This window comes from Carcharhinus amblyrhynchos, chromosome 27 (genome assembly GCF_965287045.1).
Source record: "Carcharhinus amblyrhynchos chromosome 27, sCarAmb.v2.hapA, whole genome shotgun sequence".
Lineage (NCBI taxonomy): Eukaryota > Metazoa > Chordata > Chondrichthyes > Carcharhiniformes > Carcharhinidae > Carcharhinus > Carcharhinus amblyrhynchos.
In genome coordinates, this window is record NC_137350.1 from 7,924,338 (window position 1) to 7,944,729 (window position 20,392).

At 41.4% G+C, this 20,392-nt stretch overlaps 1 protein-coding gene across 3 annotated transcripts in view; it reads right to left on the reverse strand.

The window, feature by feature from the left end:
* The window catches only part of gosr2 (golgi SNAP receptor complex member 2), a 74,868-nt gene that overhangs the window by 40,464 nt on the left and 14,012 nt on the right, over positions 1-20,392 (reverse strand). For 2 of the 3 annotated variants that reach the window (XM_080213710.1, XM_080213708.1), the window contains exons 2-4: positions 6,878-6,942; positions 2,876-2,984; positions 846-978 (exon numbers count right to left, since the gene is read on the reverse strand). In XM_080213710.1, coding sequence (XP_080069836.1) covers positions 846-978; positions 2,876-2,984; positions 6,878-6,942 — 307 coding nt within the window. The remainder of the gene's footprint in view (positions 1-845; positions 979-2,875; positions 2,985-6,877; positions 6,943-20,392) is intronic. The other variant, XM_080213709.1, reaches the window with a different exon arrangement.

A 20,392-nucleotide genomic window follows, 5' to 3' on the forward strand; every position in this document is an offset into this window, starting at 1 on the left:
CTGCACCTCTTTCAATTTAATACAGGGTATTTGCTGCTCACAACAATGTCTTCTTTACATTGGAAACACCGATCATTGACTGGCTGATTACCTTGGGGAACACCCTCATTTAGTATGCGTGCATGACTCTGAACTTCCTGCCACGTCATTTTAATTCTCCACTTCATTCCCACTTGGATCTTCCTTTTCCTGGCCAGCTACTGTGTTCCCATGAAGCTTGAGGAGCAGGACTTCATCTTTTGACTGGGTTCTTGAAAGTCTTCTGGACTCAACACCACAATCAGATTATAACCTCAACTCCCATTTTGTTCAGTGCTTGTTTTTGGCTCTGGTTCACCTTTTCGAGTACTGTTATTTTGCATTTGGATGTCTGCTATATTGCCAGTCACACCTTGCCTAGTATATTTATCCCATTAAAACCCCTTTTGGCTTTTTACCTTTGTTGTTTAATTTGTCCTGCCCTCCACCCTATCATAAACTTCCCATTCACTCTTCTTCCGCACATCCCTTTTCACTCAAAACCCATTACATTCCTCAAATCTGATGAAAGGGCACAGACATGAAACGTTAACTCTTATTTCTCTCCACAGAGGAGTATTTCTAGTCTTCTCTGCCTTTATTTCAAATTTCCAGCAACCGTCGTATTTTGCTGTTTGAATTTCTCCTCTCTTGTTCTGGGCAATCACCAAATCTCTGCATTGCACCTTTTGCATATGAAGACATGTCAGACCCAAATCCCACCATTCCACAAGACGGAGCGTTAGCTTTCTTTTAACGTACAAATGTGAGTTAACCAGTCTCACCAATGACGTAAAAAGGTTAAAACAGTGTTAATAATTCCTTACATTGGTTGTGAACGTGCGAGATAACAGCTCCTCTCGCTCTCGATCTTGTTGCTCACGGGTATACCGCCGGTGCTGGAAGTTCTTCAGAGCTGTTTGTAGGTGCTGGCAGTCATATTTCAGTTGATCCACTCGGCTACAGGAGAGAAAGTACGAGTCGAAACCAAATTTAAAAAACACAACAACTATCATAAAAATATTCCAGAGCAAACACTAAATGCAGTAGGCCCTGCTAAGGAGGATATTGATCCCAAATGGTTTTCGAACTCATTTAGAGCACATGAACAAACATGAAGTGGTTAAGATAAAGTATTTGCTTTTATATGACACTTCTCACAACTTAAACATGTCCCAAGACACTTCAAAGCCAATTATTGTTTCTTAAGTGCAAACACAGGAGCCAAATTTGCCTGCAGCAACTCACAGAAAACAGTAACCTTTTTCAAGAGAAAGAGTTTGCTGCTACCTACAAGATTTTTTAAAAATGATGCAATCCAATAGATCCATTGATGCACATGCCTGCGAGGCTAGTGCTCGATGCAAGTTTGCTTATCCAGATGCACAATGCTCAACTCTCTTAGAAGTCTCTTTATTGTTAGGAGAGAACAAGGAGGATAAGGAAATAAAAAAGTTTAAAAAGTAACAACCATTGGGAGAGAATGAGCAAGATAAAGAAACAGAAAAGAGAAAGAAGAAGTAAGAAAAATGCTTTTATAATCATACCATCTGTGTGCACAGAACATCCAAAAATGTTTAGCCGATTTCAGGGTTACCTTACTTTTGCGTCAACATGCAGCAGAAACTATACATTGAAGCAAACATGGCAACATAACTGCAGCCCAAAAACAAACTTAAAGCTCAATCATATTTCCAAACGACTTTTCCTTAAGCAGTATCTTACAATAACCTTCAGGGACCCAGACATCATTCACGTGGCTAAGTCTTCTTTCAGATTTACAAGTTGATTTTTTTCTCTCTGGTTTCTTATTTCAGTCACATCAATCTGTCACGCATTATACTGCCCAGATTGCCAATGGCAGGTTTCATTTTCAGTTAAAGGAAAATGTCATTGCAAGTGCACACTGCCCACTCCTTGCTTCATTCAGTGCATGTATGACTGGAGCCTGGGGAGAACAGGCAAAATATACGGTTTGTGAAATAACTAGCCTCTTGGGTTATACAGTTATTTGGTGCCATAAATCTCTTGCACCTCAAGTTTCCTCCTGGTCCAGATTTCTTACTTCAGATAGAGTTGTACAGCTCCAATACAAGAGTCATTGGGAGGAGGGGTGGCAATGGAGAGTTTGGGGGTGGGATGGGGCAAATGAAGTATTAAGTTCACAGTTACACCAGCCCAGAACATGCTGGCAAAGCAACACTGTACCATACCCTTGTGAATCATGCAACCTGGGAGATGATTTAACTTTGCAGTGTACTGAAGCCCAGAGATATGCTGGTTTAATTAGTCCTTGTTCTGATCAGCTTAGGAAACTTCTCACTGTGGACTGAGGAATAGATTCAGGTTAAGCGCAGACCCAGGATGATTCCTAATACGAGCAAAAGAGTGAAGTGCTGGAATCCTGGATTTTGATCAGAATTCACGGCACAAAACTACGATGCAACTTCCAAAGGCCGTTAGCAGATAAAAAGCATAAATCAGTGCTTAAAAATTAAAGAAGGAATAATTTAATGAAAAGCACATCATCATCATCATGGGATTTACAACATTAACTCAGGGCAGCAATCAAACGCAAGTTTAAATGGTATATGGAGACATCTGTTCTGGGCTCCAATGTGTTTCATATTAAGATTCATATATTAGAAGTATATATTTTAAGTACACTACAACTATCCTATTACACTGAATTTGGGCACTGCTTGGAAATTCCTGAACAATAAAAAAAACTGAACAAACCCCCTCTGCTTCACCTAGTTTGTTTAAGCCTGGGTTTTTGCGCAACAGTCAACATTTATCTCAATAAATAAATCTGCAATGAAGTAACAACGATCATTAAAATGACAATCACACTTACAGTTTGGCATTCTGCCGTCTGTTTGGGGGCTCTTTGCTGGTCAGTATTTCAAGTCGCTCCAGATTGCTGAAAATCTGATCTATTCTGGCTTGGATTTCATTTTCCACCACTGTAGCAGTAACATAATTGTCAGATCATTACAACAATGCAAGTAGTAATGGATGAACTGCACAATTTCCTTAAGTCATACTGTCGGCATCTAATGCACCAACTCATCTGTGTGTTAACACTGTGCATTTACTGTGTCAGCGGTAAAGCTCTCGCCAGAAATCAGAAGATTGCAGGTCCCAGTCCCACTCCAGGGACTCGACCACAAAAATCAAGGTGGACACTCCACTGAGAGGCCAAGAGTGTCCCAGTGTTGAAGGATCTGTCTTTCCGTTGAGACGTTAACCGGGGCAACTCAGAGGTAAACGTTAATGGTCCCATGGCACTATTTTGAAGACTAACAGAAGTGTTATCCCCAGTGTCCTGGTCAATAATTCTCTCTTAATCAGCTTCACAAAAACAAACATGATGATTATCACATTTAGGAGTTTGCTGCATGCAAACTGACTGCTGTTGTATTTCATAGATTACAACAGTAGGAAGAAAAGTAATGAAAGTACTTTACAGCCAATTAGGACATCCTGAGGCAGTGAAAAGCAATATCTTTCCTTTCTGTTAGTACCTACAAGGTCAACTGCTATGGAATAGCAAAAACAACTTTATACTGGCTGTTTCAAAATATGATAAACAATGGCGGCGGCAGCATTCCAAGAACTTTAAATCCTGAATTATGCAAACTCCAATTAAGAGAATATCAGGGTGCTTCCCTGATGGCTCAGCTGGTAACCTGCAATGAAGACATACAGCCCACGAGCTCGATTTCAGTCTGCTGAGTTAAGTGATTTAATTTGGGGTGGCAGCAAAGGACACTACTACTGGCCTTAGTGTCCTGAGTGAACAAGGGGAAAGAAAATCAGCTAGGATTCCTGCTCTCTGCTCTGCAATTCCTAAAAGAAAGATGAACCTCGGGCTAGGACAAGATCTTGCTTCAGTTCCAGCACAACACAAGTCTGGGAGTGATCTCGTTGGGAAAGTATAAGGGGGTGATTGTTGCTAACTAGGTCCAAGCAGGAAATCAGTAACTTCAGGAGGCAGTAGAGTCAGATAAAGTCAACCAAGCAGAAACAGAATGTTTGTAGCCACAAAGCTACTGAAATAGCCATTCTGAACAAAGTCAAAAAATTCTGCATCTCTTCAAAATACACAGTCCTTTAAAAGGTGCTTTGCTCTAATGGCAAACCATGGGCTCCATTTACCAGACTTCCTGGGTGTGAATGGACATATTACATACAACACTGGACTGCCAACAGCAAACATCATATGGCAAATAGCCAACAAAATTTAAAACGCTTCTTTTCTGATATATTATCTAGTAATGTTGCCACCATGTAAACATACATTATGTGAAATTTATTTACTCAGTAATTTTACCAACAGCTGTCCTAATGTTTTAGCAGTACATGGTATCAGCTAGGTATGTACTTGAAATGTTGCACAGTGGCGAAGATGGAAGCACAAGCTTCTATCGGGGGACTTTGCGAATCGGGACTGCACGTAGCAATCATTCTTGAGATGATGGTCAGTTTACCACTTGTAGAAAAGGTCAGAAATTCGTGTTCATCTATGGGCACTCCGATCAGCCAAACCTCAGGAGGATATTTTTAGGGTCAATCCAGACTGCAGCCCAGGGAACCTCACTTGAAATTAGTGTATTCTGAGCAGTTCCTCATAGCCTCAAGTCCATCACTGGAAATATCAGCCTCCCTCCATCAGGATCATAGAAATTTTACATTGCAGAAGGAGGCCGTTTGGTCCATCAACTCTCCAAAAGCGAATTCCACCCAGGCAATATCCCCATAGCCCATGTATTTACCCTGCTAATCCTCTTAACCCATACATCTTTGGACCTTATCTTTGGACACTAAGGGGCAATTTAGCATGGCCAATCCACAAAACCCGCACATCTTTGGACTGTGGGAGGAAACCAGGGCACCCAGAGGACACCCACACAGACACAGGCGGCACGGTGGCAGTGATTAGCACAGTGACTGGATCACAGCACCAGGGACCCAGCTTGGGTCACTGTCTGCGCTCCCGCTCAAAAAAGACAGTAGGACTAGGGGGCACAGCCTCAAGATAAAAGGGGGGCGGTTTAGAACGGAGTTGAGGAGGAACTTCTTCACTCAAAGGGTGGTGAATCTCTGGAATTCTCTGCCCGTTGAAGTGGTGGAGGCTGCCTCGCTAAATATTTTTAAGACGCGGGTTGATGGGTTTTTGATAAGAGAGGGGATTAAGGGTTATGGGGAGAAAGCGGGAAAGTGGAACTGAGCAGCGACAGATCAGCCATGATCTTATTGAATGGCAGGGCAGGCTCGAAGGGCTAGATGGCCTACTCCTGCTCCTATTTCTTATGTTTTTATGTTCTTATGTTCTCCCCATGTCTGCATGGGTTTCCTCTGGGCGCTCCAGTGTCCTGCCACAGTCCATAAGACATGCAGATTAGATTTGTTGGCAATGCCAAATCCTCCCTCAGTGTACCCAAACAGGCGCCAGAGAGTGTGGTGACCAGGGGATTTTCACACTAACTTCATTACAGTGTTAATGTTGGCCAACTTGTGACACTGATAAATAAACTTTAAGAACGTATAAAGTCCACACACTGACTATCATGCAAGGCTGGAATCGAAACTGGCCTCTGGCGCTGTGATGAGCAGTGTTAAACCACTAAGCAAATATCCCATTGGTACAGTTAGGTGCTGCTTTTCTGAGCTTGGGATTACTGTGGTACATTAGGTAAGCCAAATTGATCTTAATCCATGCCAAATCTATCCTGCATCAGGGCCGGAAGGAATTGCAGATCTCGGAAAGTGTAGCAGTGATATCCTCACCTTCATGTCGACAAAAGTTTCACCCTCAAATAAAACACAGATTTGTCCATTAAATGAATAAGGAACAGAGGTAAAGTTTCAGCGTTGCCAGGGGATCCTGCACAAAACCCCACAGAGCACAGATACTTAGATCAACATCCACGTAGGCCCACTTCCCAAGCAAGTCATAACAAGCCACTTCTGAAAAAGGACCCAAAAAAGTTAACTTTGTTTCTCTCTCCATAGATGCGGCCAGACTTGATGAGTTTTTCCCAGCACTTTTTGTTTTTATAATGAACGATTTGTTTTGTGAAAGAATTCTTTCCCACCAAAAGACATACGAGCCAAGGCAAGCCAAAGCCCATCTCTTGAACTATCGACACGCTGAACATCAGAAAGTAATCTGTGGCAAGAAAATAAACATTATTCCTGGCCATAGGATCATTGGAGATGTTGGTAAAAGTCATGTGTTGTCTTTGTTTGAAAGCAAAGTTAGTTGTGGTTTGTTACTTACCTAGGCCAGCTTAATAAAGATATAGTTGTACAAAAAGAGAACAAAAAAAAACTTAAGAGCTGTAGGAAGCAAGCACATAATTAAGCAGCTTATGGAAATGATAGTAAGATTCTCAACACACGAGAATAACTCCATCCTCTTATCCAACAGCCCATCTGACTGGCAGTGTACTGCCAATGAATTCGACGTCAAGGCACAAAGACAGTCACACCAAGTGTTTAATGACTTGTATAATCCCAGCAAGTTTCGTATGAATAGTACATTTGTTCATCACAACAGAACAAGTATATTTTAAACAGACGAGTTCAAAGTTACAATTCATGGAACTCTGGCTTTGCAGTACTCTGGGGAAATTTCAAACCTTTATGTAGAATGATTTTGACAAAAATCAGTAAGTGTCCCTCAGTGAGGCGTGGGTTATGCCACTATAAGATGGTGATGTAATAAGCCACCCCACCAGGACTGAAAACAATGTCATTATTTCTTCTGGCAAAGCTTTGTGCCCACGTCACCTCCTCCCCTGCCTTGGCACCAGGCTGGCTCTGTTTACATATCTTAATTATGAATACTTACAGTGAACAGACTGTGCATCCGCCTTCTCCAGCTGCCCCATGTGGGTCTGCACCTCATGGATCTGCCTGTGAGGAGAGGCAGGAGGAAATGGGTGGGTTAGCGTCTATCTACAAACATGGGCAGGGCCCCAGAGGAAAGAGGATTTTTTTCCCCCCCTTACATTCTGTACAAGGACTCCCTATCAGCACTTGGAAAAAAACATGACAAAAGCACAAGGAGTGGCTCCATTTTCACAGCACAACTGATGGCAGAGATAGACAGAGACTGTGACAAATCGCTGGATCTTCCGGTACGGAATATACCTATAATCAGTAGCTGCAAGTCCTGGGTCATTGTGAAAACAAAACTGGTTAACAGGGTTAAGGAAAATGCTATTTCACAAGTAAGTTTTGCTGGGAGTCATGGGGGTGGAGGGGCGGGGAGGTAAAAGTCAATAACCTAAAAAGAGAAAAAAAAGAGGTAAATTTAGAAGATGAACCCACCTACTTAAGCCAGTATTACAAAGTATTTAGAGCACAAAAACTGGCCAGGAGGTCCCACATCAATATTTATCTTCCTCATGAGCTTCCTCCCACCTGTCTTGATCCAACCATTTATTTCTCCCTTGTTTCTATCCAGCTTCCCCTTCAAAATTTGTGTTAGTCACTCCTTGTAGTAGTAAGCTCCATGTCTTAACCACTCTCAAGCAGAACTATAGTTACGAAAGTCAAGCTTTTATTTCCAATGAAGCATAAGACATCAACTCCACAATTATACACATAAATGGCATACAAGGCCACTCTAGATAAACATACCACTCTCAAACCAGAGGGCTTAGACTGTGGGACTCACTACCACAAGAAGCAGTTGAGATAAACTGCACTTAAAGGAAAACCTGACACACGGGAGAAAGGAACAGAAGATTATGCTGATAAGGTTGGATGAAACGGGCTGATAGGAGGTTCACATGGAGCATTAATACCAGCATGGACCATTAGGCTGAAGAATGTATGGCCTGGAAACAGGCCTCTGTAATTTGATGAAAATGTGTCACATACAGAGCGGGTGGGCCATAAAGACCTAGGAAGTATTGGTTAAATTAAATTCTGATGGATTCCAATTCAGCAGACCTCAGTCAGAGTATTGCAGTTAGCTTCAGTGTCACCAAGTGGACAGAAAGCCTAATTAAGCTCATCTGTGATGGATCAATAGCAGAGTACTGACATTCATGATTGATTACCAGCCAGTAACCGACAGCAAGGGGAACCAAATGTTAAACTTAATATTTTAATATGCTGACGACAAGAGTGCAGACAAGAGGGGCTGCTGTTTAATTTAATACTCTTTCTGCTGAGTTCAGTAATTTGCTCCTGACCGAATGCAGCAGTTTCACCACCGTGCACTGTCCCAAACAAAAAAGTTAAGATATTTTTAAAGGAGATCAGAACAGAGAGATGGATGTCAACTGTTTTTTTTAAAAAGGTGTATTTAGTTTTTGAAAGTAAGCACAGGTAAAGGACGGGAGTTATTTAATCCACAGAAATCACCAGTCTTAGCATAAAAAAAACTTAAAAGAAACTGAACAAAGCAGAAAGTTAAACAGGACTTTGGCCCTTGATAAACACCCAGTAGAAACTATAACTTTTCTCTTTAAAAGCATTCGGTAAGTCAATCTCCATGTTCCCCATTATTTTCAATGGTGCCTTACCTCCTTTCCAGTGTGCCAAGCTTAACCAACACAACCATTCACCACTATGTGCCCACCGGGCAGGCATATCTGATCACGGACAATAACTTGTATCATATTTCATAAAGTTGATGAAATGGCAAATTATTAATTGAGATGTAAAGAGATTCCGCTCACCAAACCTTCGACGAAGATTAAATATTTAGATTTTTTTTAAACAAATGATTGAAGTGAAAACAGGCATACTAGAGAATTGCTGCAGGAACATAATTTACAGCACAGATACGATTGGCAGAAAGGCCTCTTTCTATGTTTGATGCAGAATTTTCTATGTTACAATGAATTCATTCTCAAGGGAAGAATCTTGGGGTAGCAGAGAACAAAAGTACTGATGCAGCATTCACAATGAAAAGCTAGCTCAAAGCTTTTTTTGTCAGGGCATGATAATCAGAGGCTAAAATTTCTGAAAGGAATAGATTGAGAAGAAATAAAAAATTGACATTGCCAGGTCACTGAGGGCTTCTTGAAAAGCAACTGGCTAGAATGATTGGAGTCTTGGTGATTAATTCAGTGTGATACAGGTAGATGGTGGTGTAGTGATATTGTCACAGGGGTTGCAATCGAGACTTGGGTGAATGCTTTGCGGGCACAGGTTCAAATCCCATCCTGGCAGCTGGTGGAATTTTAATCTTACACAGTTAATAAACCTGAAATGGAAAACTAGTCTCAGTTAAGCTATCATCAAATGCCATTAGGACCCATGACATACTCTAGGAAAGGAAAATCTGCCTCCTTCACTGATCTGCCCTACATGTGACTTGAAATCCATGTCAACGTGGTTGACTCTTAACTGCCATTTGCAAAGGTCCAGCAAGCCACTCATACGTAACCAAATTGCTGCATAAAGTTCAAACTAGATGGACTGTAGCGGTTCCAGAAGATGGCTCACCACCTTCTTAAGGGCAGATTGGGATGGGGAACAAATGCTGCCCTTTCCTCCGTTGCCCATGTTCCTTGAGAGAATACATTTTTAAAAGTTCAAATTTTAGTTGAATCTTGTAATGTTACACAGTTTTGCAATAAGTTATTCCATAGCAGTTGCTGTACCTACCTTCCTGATTCACTGACAATTTCTGATTACCAAGATTTTAATTATATTCAAGCAAGCATCATCCACAGGTGGGTTTCAAGCTTTTAAGACATAGATCACAGAAACCCTTCAGTGCAGAAGAAGCCATTTGGCCCATTGAGTCTACATGGTTCTCCATTAGAGTATCATGCCCAAGCCCACTCTATCCCCGTAAACCCACACATTTCTCATGGCTAATCCATCTAACCTGTACGTCTTGGGACACTAAGTGACAGTGGCTAGCTTTGCTGCCTCACAGCACCAGGGACTCAGGTTCAATTCTGCCCTCGGGTCACTGTCTGTGTGGAGTTTATCCATTCTCCCCAGCTGATCCAGTTTCCTCCCACAGTGTAAGATGTGTGGGTTAGGTTGATTGGCCAAACTAACTTGACCCTGGTGTCATGGGATTAATATATGGAGTTACAGGAATTGGGCCTGGGTGGGATTGTGTTTGGTGCAGGCTCAAGGAGCTGAATGGCATCCTTCTGCACTGTAAGCATTCAATGGATTCCATGATCTAATCTATACATAGTGGGACACAAAAGGGGCAATTTAGCTTGGCCAATCCACCTAACCTGCATATCTTTGGACTGTGGGAGGAAACCAGAGCACCAAAAGAAACCCATGCAGACTCGGAAAGAACATGTAAACTGCACACACGGTCACCCAAGGCTGGAATTGAACCTGGGCCCCTAGTAATGTGAGGCAGCAGTACTAAATCAGTACGCCACCATGCTACCTATATACGCCATACATAGTATATATAAATGCATATTTGACTGTGATCACGACGTACATCTTCATGAAATACCTAGAGCCCACATAGATTGGGTTAACGTTCAGAATCATACAACACAGGAGGAGGCCATTTGTCCCCTTGTGTCTGACCAGCTCTTTGAAAAAAGCTATCCAATTAGTTTTATACTGTAGTACAGTAAGCCAATTTTTTCATCTTTTCCCATTTGAGTGGCAAAACTTCTGAAATAAACAATTTGCTCTGGAAGCCAAAATTCAAATACTGAAAATAACAGGGGCTGTAAGATGTGATATTCATGCCCTTTGCAACTGGTGAAAGGAGAACTTTTTAAAAAATGCAATTCAGTGACAGAATAATAATGTTAGTCAGGGTTTCAGTAAAGAGTAATAAAAATGTTCAAAGTGAGTTTATTTGAACTGCAAAAGACATCCAGCAGTACAATTATAGGTTCTGTTCTTCTGAACTTGGAAGACTTCTCCAACATGCACTTTGAGCTGTACAACACTAGGGTGAAGTACTGGGCGTTGCAGGCTCGTCACTGATGGTGGCAGTACTAGGAGAAACGTGTGAAGTAAGAATTCACACAGTCTGTACTGTAATGACTATTTTCCCAATGGCTTACTGCAGCCAAAACTGAAAATACATTGAAACTGCAGCATCAATACATTTAAAACACAACCATAATAAACGGCAATTAAATACAAAGTACAAATTACTCATACACCTTGAATCAAAAGAGCAAAGGTTCAAGTCCGACTCCAACTAGAGATTATCTAGACTGACTCTCCAGTGCAATGCTAAGGCTGCGCAATGCTGTCAGAGATGTGATCTTTCAAATGAGACGTTAAACAGAAGCACTCAGCTGGATGGAGAAGATCCCAAGACACTGTTTCGAAGAAAAGGAGGGAGGTTTCCTAAGTACCCTGGTCAATATTTATTCTTCAAATCAACATCAATAAAACAGATTATCTGTTCATTACTGTGCTCAAATTGATTGCAATGTTTCCTACATGACGAAACTCGAAAGGTATTTCACTGGCTCTAAAGTGCCTTGGGTGTCCATGGGCTGTAAAAGGTGCTATATAAACACAAATCTCCTTTATACAACAAGAACATTGGGACCAAAAACAAACCTGCTGTCCATCTGCCTAGTCCTCAATCAACTATAACCTGAAATATCTACCCAATTATCATTCAAACTTTTCCACATGACCTACCTTCATCACCTCCCTGCACATCTCAGCTGTATAAATTTAAAATCTACCTTCTTTAAGTTTCAGACTATGTTTCCTAGAAGTAGATATTTTAAATCTCAATTTTTTTTCCCCACAAAAATCTTGAATACCTGAACAACATTTCTCAGAAGCCTTTCTGCCCAAGAATGACCCACCATTGTAATAGAGATGCCTCAAGTTAGGCATTAGTTTGATTGTCATTTTCTGTACGGCCTCTTTGATATGTAACGAACAAAATTGTACACAAGAATCTACATGTGGCCATACTATTGCTATATACAGACAGATTAATAACTCCTGGGATTCATGCTTGAAACCTCTGGCTATAGATGGAAAGATTCGCTCAATCTTCTTTACTACTTGAGGATTGGTTAGTTAGGTGATTAATGGAAAAAGCAGAAGAGCTTTGATAACTGGACCAGCATATGGAATGAGCACTACTGATCAATGGGTTAAATAATCTGTTTCCATGCTGTAATTTCTATGTATAATATTCCACATCAGCTCATTGGACTGCTGCTAATGTATGAGCCTAAGACTTGGACTTAGTCATAGAAAACAGCAACAGGACTAGGCTATTTGGCTCTTCAAGCCTGCTCCACTATTCATCATGATCATTGCTGATGACTTGGTCCCACTTTCCCCATATCCTTTGATTCCTTTAACCCCAAGAGTAATATCCAACTCCTTCTTAGAAACATATAATGTTTTCGTAGTACAGAGTTCCACAAGCTCACCATTCTCTGGATGTAGAAATTTTTCCTCATCTCTGTCTTAAGTGGTCTACCCCATATCGTCAGACTGTGACCCCTGATTCTGGACTCCCTGCCATCCAGGAACATTGTTCTTGCATCTACCCTGGTAATCCTATTAGATTCCCCCCTCATTCTTCCAAACACCAGTAAATATAATCCAAACCAACTCACTCAATCTCTCCTCAGTCTTGCTATCCCACGTTATCAGTCTGGGAAACATTCGCTGCACTCCCTCCATAAAAGAATATCCTCCCTCAGATAAGGAAACCAAAACAGCACACAATATTCCAGGCATGGTCTAACCAAGGCCCTCTATAAATGCAGCAAGATATCCATACTTGTACTCAAATACTCTCGCTATAAAGGCCAACATGCTATTTGCCTTCTTCACTGAATGATTAGTTTCAGCTGCTGGTGTGACACCCAGGACTCTTGGCACATGTGTTTCTCAGTCAGTTTATCTGCCTTCCTGTTTTTGCTACCCAAGTGGATAACCTCACCTGTCCACGTTATACTGCATCTGCCATACATTTGCATACTCACTCAACTTGTTAAAAATCATGCCTAAGCATCCCTGCATCCTCCTCACAGCTCACCCTCCCATCCAGCTTGTGTCACCTGGAAATTTGGAGATATTACATTTAGTTCCCTCATGTAAATCATTATATAGTGAATGGCTGGTGTTCTAGCATTGATCCTTGCAGTACCCACCAGTCACTACTGCCATTTGGAAAAAGATGCATTTTGAAGTCTTGGACCAATAACTTTTTGATTCAGACGCAGAGTGACTCCAACTGATCAATGCTAATATTTTGCTTAATAGCTCCCTGCTTGTAATGCCTCCACTAATATACTGAGGTCATGTCTCCTTGTTCTAAAGATTTTCAGTCTGAAGCATTTTAAGGTTTAATAGTGTTCATGTGCTCTTGCTGCCAACAGCAATTTCTACTCTTGTTTGTAACTGAGGATTATAACACCTCTAAAGCATCACCATGAAGGAACCCAATTACGAGGTTTGGGGGTTATCAGAATTTAAACAGTAGTTAAATGAACGTACAAATCCTAACACAGAGGGTAATTTGCACTGCAACACTGCCGCCAGTGATCTGCAAAGTATAAATTCAGATGCGATTGGGAAGTGGTGTGAAATCCCCACTAGCAGGTAACCTTATTGCTTAGGTTGACACTAAATGAAGTGTAAATCCAGTGAAGTATCAATATAGACATAAAAGGCATCTGAAACATGAGGAGCTCAGGTATAGAAGCATAGAATCCTTACACTGCAAAAGGAGGCCACTGAGCCCATTGAGTCTGTACCAACTCAGCCAGGCTTATCCCACAATCCTACTCTGCTAATCCTCATAACCTATATATCTTGGGACACTAAGGGGCAATTCAGCATGGCCAATCAACCTAACCTGCACATCTTTGGACTGTGGGAGGAAACCAGAGCACCCGGAGGAAACCCATGCTGACATGAGGAGAACATGCAAACTCCACACATAGTGACTCAAGGCCTGAATTAAACCCAGGTCTCTGGTGCTGTGAGGCAGCAGTGCTAACCACTGTGCCACCTGTAAACTCACATTTTAAATCCACATTCATTGAACATAAGTGTTCAGATACCACCATAAGTACTAACCAAAACTGTACTTATTAGCTCAAGCCTGAATACTGTCCAGATCTTGCTGCACATGATCAAGGATTGCTTTAGTATTGGAAGAGTCACGAAGGGGTGGTGGTTAACACTGCTGCCTCACAGAGCCAGGGTCCCAAGTTATTGATTCCAGCTTTGGGTAACTGTCTGCATGCAAACTCTACATTTTCGCATGTCTGTGTGGGTTTCCTCTGGGTGCTCCGCTTTCCACCCACAATCCAAAGATGTGCGGGTTAGGTAGATTGGCCATGCTAAATTGCCCCTTATGTGTCCGAAGATGTCTCGGTTAGGTGGATTAGCCATGATAAATGCGCAGATTACAGGGGTGTGGGGTAAGCCTAGGAAAGATATTTTTTCGGAGAATCAGTGCAAACACGATGAGCCAAATGGCCTCTTTCTGCTCTATAGAGATTTTATGGTGGTGAATATTGTGCAGTTATCAGCGAACCTCACTACTTATAACCTTATGACCGAGGAAAGGATAAAGATCGAAGGATAAAGCAGCTGAAGATGGTTGAGTCTCGGAATACAAGCTGGTGTTGCTCAGGTTCGATGGAATTTTCTTTATAGCATAAACAGTGCAAAATTCACAGTGCCAGAATAATACAGAATCTCTCGTATTGAAGTACAGCTGTAATTTAAAGATGGCCTAAAATTCACACTGCATTGGACTGCTTAGTCTGGAGCATAAACTTATTCACAGACATGGACCTTTTAATGTTAATGGCTGTAATTTCAGTAAGTTAACCTGAAATCTCCTCAACATAGTGACCTTTAGGCTCCTTAAACTACTAGAAGGTGAAAACATCAGGTTAATATCTTTCACAAGAGAACAGATTCATATTATCTATTGTAAGAGTTTTAGGGCAGATCACTTCGGGTTACCTGCCCTCCCTGCCACCTCACTTGTATTGAATTTGCACAGCAGTAATTACATTGAGTGTAAGTCGTCACAGTGCTGCAGCTCTCCTGGCTGCTTTTCCTCAGTTAGATCTGTAATAAGTTTCCAGCACCTGTTCTATGAGCAGATGTGATTTCTAGCATTCCTTGCATTAGCAGTCAACGCAATAGATTGTTTCATTTACTGGCTCAATTTACAAGTTGGAAGGAATGAAAACAATTAAAAAGCTAAATTAAATCTCCGTAAACAGAGATGCTGCAGCCCCCAGGCTGACAATAAAAATGTCTGCTTGGAATAACTAAACTACAAGGGGACATGAAGCCTCAGGGATGAGTTAGTAGTTTGATCTGATCTATATCAGCACACAGGGCCACATATAGGGCAACAGATGTGACGATGAGTTCGAGCTTAACGCAATTCAATCAAATAGTTCTCCTGACATAACTGGCGAGAACAAAACTTGCGGATCTTGAATGCCAAAACTTTGAGATTGAATTTCTTACTTTGCTGCCAAGCTTTATTTTCCCCTGTAGGTTTTTTAAGAATATTTGTTACTTTTATACAGCTGAGAATGGGAGAGGCAGAATAGGAGCACTGGGAAAGCTCATGATCTTTCGTGATTTGTGACATGCTGACACCACAGCTAACACAGTTTTGTGTTAACCATAGATTTGTAGAAATTAAGGAAGTGATATGGCATCAGTAGCATTCCACATGACTAAAGCAGGTCTTCCAAGAATGCTGCCAGAGCTAGAAAAGTGTAGCTATGAGGAGAGATTGGATAGGTTGGGGTTATTTTCCTTGGAACAAAGAAAGCTAAGGGGTAACTTGACAGAGGTGTACAAACTTATGAGAGGAAGAGATAGAGTGGACAGGATAAAATTGTTTTCCTAGGTGGACAAATCTAAAACCAGGGGACATATTTACAAGTTAAGCAGCAGTAAGTGTAGAGGGGACATGAGGAAGAACTTATTACGCAAAGGTGTCTAGAATTCATTGCCCAAGTTGGTGGCAGAGACAGAGACCTTAAACTCTTAAAACATACCTAGATCTGTGCCTTAACTACTGTAAGCTATAGGGCTATTGGCCAGATGTAGGAAGGTAGGATTAGAAAGAGCACCTGCATGTCTTTGGACTGGCATGGACAAGATGGGCCTCTTTCTGTGCTGTAACTTTTCTATGGTTCTGTAGTTTCTTAACCCTCCAGCAATGAAGCATACCTTAGAATGAGAAGTAAGCCCCCTTCATTCGGGTCTCTAGCACGCCCCCAAATTTTAATCTCCATCATCAGTGGCATCCCTTTAGTCAAGGCCCTAAAATTCTCTGAAAAACTTTCCACCTATTTCCTCTGTAAAGATGCACCTTAAAACCTCCAAGTTTTTGATCATCTGGCCTATTATGTCCTAATGTGGCTCAGTATCAAATTTTGTCTTATAACAGCTGCAAAGTGCCCCTCAAAGTTTTATGTTAAAAGGTGTTATATAAATACAGGTAGCTGTACTTACTTCAATTAACCATTTTCACAATTGCTAAATTCCAGTTTCTAAAAACACATGCAATTTTGTTGCGAAGTGTACGCAAAGTAACAGTTCGTGAGGAGATAAGACGGAGGTGCAAACTCTGCCTCAGACTTCGAAACAAGCCTTTAAGTTATTGTACATTGGATATTTTTGGCTTTCAGTTCCCCGAACATCTAGTGGATATTATTCATACAAGCTCAGATTGGGTGGCACAGTGGTTAGCACTGTTGCCTCACAGCGCCAGGGACTCAGGTTCAATTCAGGTCACTGTGTGAAGTTGCACATTCTCCCCATGTCTGCATGGGTTTCCCCCAGGTGTTTCGGTTTCCTCCCAATTGTCCAAAGATGTGCGGGTTAGGTTGATTGGCTCTGCTAAATTGACTGTAGTATCGGGGGAGTAGCAGGGTAAATATATGGGGTTACAGGAATAGGCCCTGGGTGGAATGGCAGTCGGTGCAACTTGATGGGCCGAATGACCTCCTTCTGCACTGTAGGAATTCAATGATAAGAGTGTTTTTTCACTTGCATATGCATTACAGCAGGTAACTAAATCAAAACACTCTCACTTTCCTTGCTATGCCATGCAGGCAATCCCTCAGCTTTCCTATTACCCTGATCTAGCTAGATGTCACTGGATACAGAAATCCAGATCTAGCTACCCTGATGGTACAAATCAGCTTACTACTTTATCTCAATCATTTCGGTGAAAAACAAACAGGTATGAAAATTTAACAATTATGTCAATATGTCTAAGAACAGAAGCATACCACATACTGCCCAATTTACTACTAATTGCTGCAACTAAGTTACTGTTTTCAGGCTATAAAGTCAAAAAATGTAAAATAAAAAGCGATGTCAATTGAAGTCTGAAGTTAATAGTTTGCAATGCTCTTGTAAAACTTCAAAATGTACAGATATATCAATTACTGGAAGACAGTTTATTCTTTCAAGGAATGTGGGCGTTGCTGGCAAGGCCAGCATTTGTTCCCCATTCCTAATTACCCTTGAACTGGGTGGCTTAGCAGATGACTTCAGAGGACAGATTAGAGTCTGTCACATTACAGTAGATCTGAGACCACATGTAGGCCAGACAGGTGAGGACGGCAAATTTCAATCCCTAATGGACATTAGTGAACCAGATGGGTTTTTACAAAACTTTATAATCAGTTTCATGGTCACTATTACAGACTCTAGCTTTAAAAAAAATTCCAGACATTTTTTTTAAATTAAAAATGAGCCACCAGCTGCCATGGGGGGTTCGATTTAAACCCATGTCCTCAGAGCAGAAAGGTTCAGTAACATTATCACTATGTCACCATCTCCCCAAACTATTTCTCCAATCTAGTTTGACCCAGATATTCCAGTCAGTGAGGATATCACAGAGATCATCGATGACTGCAATTAAAAAATACGCTTGTTTTTTTCCCTGCCATTGCAGCCCGGACTTGGTGTGAGGTAGCTGTGAATTGTTCAGGTTTAGTTTGAAATTAATTTTTAAGCCTTCCCAATACAGCACCTGCCATTAATCACTATCAACCCTCGTCCTCTGTCCGTGATTAAAGAGGAGGAGTATTTTAGGATAAACTTCTGTGGGTTAGGTTGACTGGCCATGCTAAATTGGCCCTTAATGTCAAGGGGATTAGCAGGGTAAATACGTGGAGTTATGGGGATAGGGCCTGGATGGGATTATTTTCAGCACAGGCTCAATGAGCTGAATGGCCTCCTTCTAACGATTCTAATGAAGTACAGGGAATCAAGACCAAATCTTCAAAATTAAAGTCCATGTCAGAGGTATTATTGGAGGTGCCCACTGCAGATAGAAGTTTAAACTTCCCGGGTAAATAGCATGCACGGGATTGCCTCAGTCTCAACAACAGTGGACGACTGAACTTTCAACTTGGTTGCCACCAGAATATCCAAACTAAATATGAAGAACACCGATAGCAACTTGACATCACTTCATTTTGAACTTATTTCCCAAGCATTGCTGTTAATCTGTCGATGACATTAAAAAATTCAGAGGTCCTCAGAAACATTCAGCTTCCTCAGTCAGATTCAGTATTTTCTCATCCCTGGCAGTTTTCTTGATGAGATCACCACAACGTAATTTAAAAACAAAAGTAACCAAAGTCAAAAACAGGGTAAAAAATATTGTAACCATAGCCATGTGTAATCATTTAATTACAGATGGTGCGAGTCCTCTTTATAATATGCATGTTCCAAATCTGTCTCCACCAATGAAGTGAAAGAAAAGATGGTGTGATTTTTAAAAACATATAAAGCGGGGATTCTCTGACAGCTACTTATTAGGTTAACCAAAGGCAAATAAACCAAAAAGTGGTCCTCTGTTTGACCCCAGGCCTGTGGTGCTATCTGACCTCACCTGAGACTCTTACCAGAGTATGGCAACTCACCTCAGCGCCACTAGCCTGGGCTAAAGTAGAAAAGGACCAAAGAAAACAATGCCCGCTCTTTAACCAATGATCCCTGAAGTGCATGCGGCCAAAGGCTAGATTATACATTACCGTGAAGCTATTCTTTGTCAAATAACTATATTATGGTCACTGAAGAGCAGTTATCAGAAAGCATGGGTGGAACCATTTGCAGCAAGGTTTTTTTTAAATGACCGAGGGGAAGAGTGCAGAGTTCGACGAGCTGCACTACTCCACAGGTCGCACAAGTAGTTTAAAAGTTTAATTCACTCACCAAAATGATCAATTTTCAACCTTTGCTACTGTCACCCAGAATGAGAGAGACTTTAACCAGACTTCTTCAATAAGCCACACACTGATTGAGTTCATTATAAAACCAATATATCAAATACAAAGGCAAAACTTGCTAACAATATGAAACAATAAAATATACTAACTGCTCTTTTGAGATACCCCAAGACTCTCTCACATACAAAAATAGAGGAATTCTGCCAAAGGTCAATGATTCAAAGGAAAAGGAAAGATAGTGGAATTCTTGAACTAGGTTCCAGGTTCTCTAGGAAACAATCAGTGACCCTTGCACTACTTTTCAGGCAGACTCCAGGAACTCTATCCCTCAGGAGGATGCCGAGATGGGTCATCCACTTGGCACTTCTGGCTGATGATTCCGAATGCTTCAGCCTTGTACAGATGTGCCGAGCTCCCTCATCATTGCAGCATGGTGGCCCAGTGGTTAGCACTGCTGCCTCACAGCTCCAGGGGCCTGGGTTTGATTCCCAGCTTAGGTCACTGTCTGTGTGGAGTTTGTACAATTCTCCTCGTATCTGCGTGGGTTTCCTCCGGGTGCTTCAGTTTCTTCCTACAGTCCAAAGATGTGCGGGCTAGGTTGATTGGCCATGCTAAATTGCCCATTAGTGTCCCAGGATGCATAGGTTAGAGGGAATACCGGGGTAAATATGTGGATAGGGTCTGGGGTGGGATCGTCATCGGTGCAGACTCAATGGGCTGAATGGCCTTCTTCTACACTGTAGGGTTTCTATGATTGAGGACAGGGATCTTGGAGTCCCTTAATCTTGCTATTTCATTGTTCACTACTGTTCCCAACTGGCAGGACTGCAATGTTTTGACCTGGCCTGTCAATTGTGGGGTAGTGCTAGCAAACACAAGAGAAAGCCAAGAAAATGCAAGCCTGTCAAATGTGTTAACTGCATTAAAGCCAGCCAAAGATTGTTTTAAAAGTGGAACAAAGATTTTCTATGATGAATTTAAAACTGACTTAAATACTTAATGAGTAGTTAGTTTTTGCACTATCGACATTTTTACTCGCTGATCTTCCCACTCTTGCCAAGCGAGGCAAAACGAAATTTCCTCATGCTTTAAAGTATCAGCACACTGCGGCTGAAATTACTAAAGCAGGTCTATGTTCCTCAAAGTTAGTATAATTATAGAATCAAAAACATTGA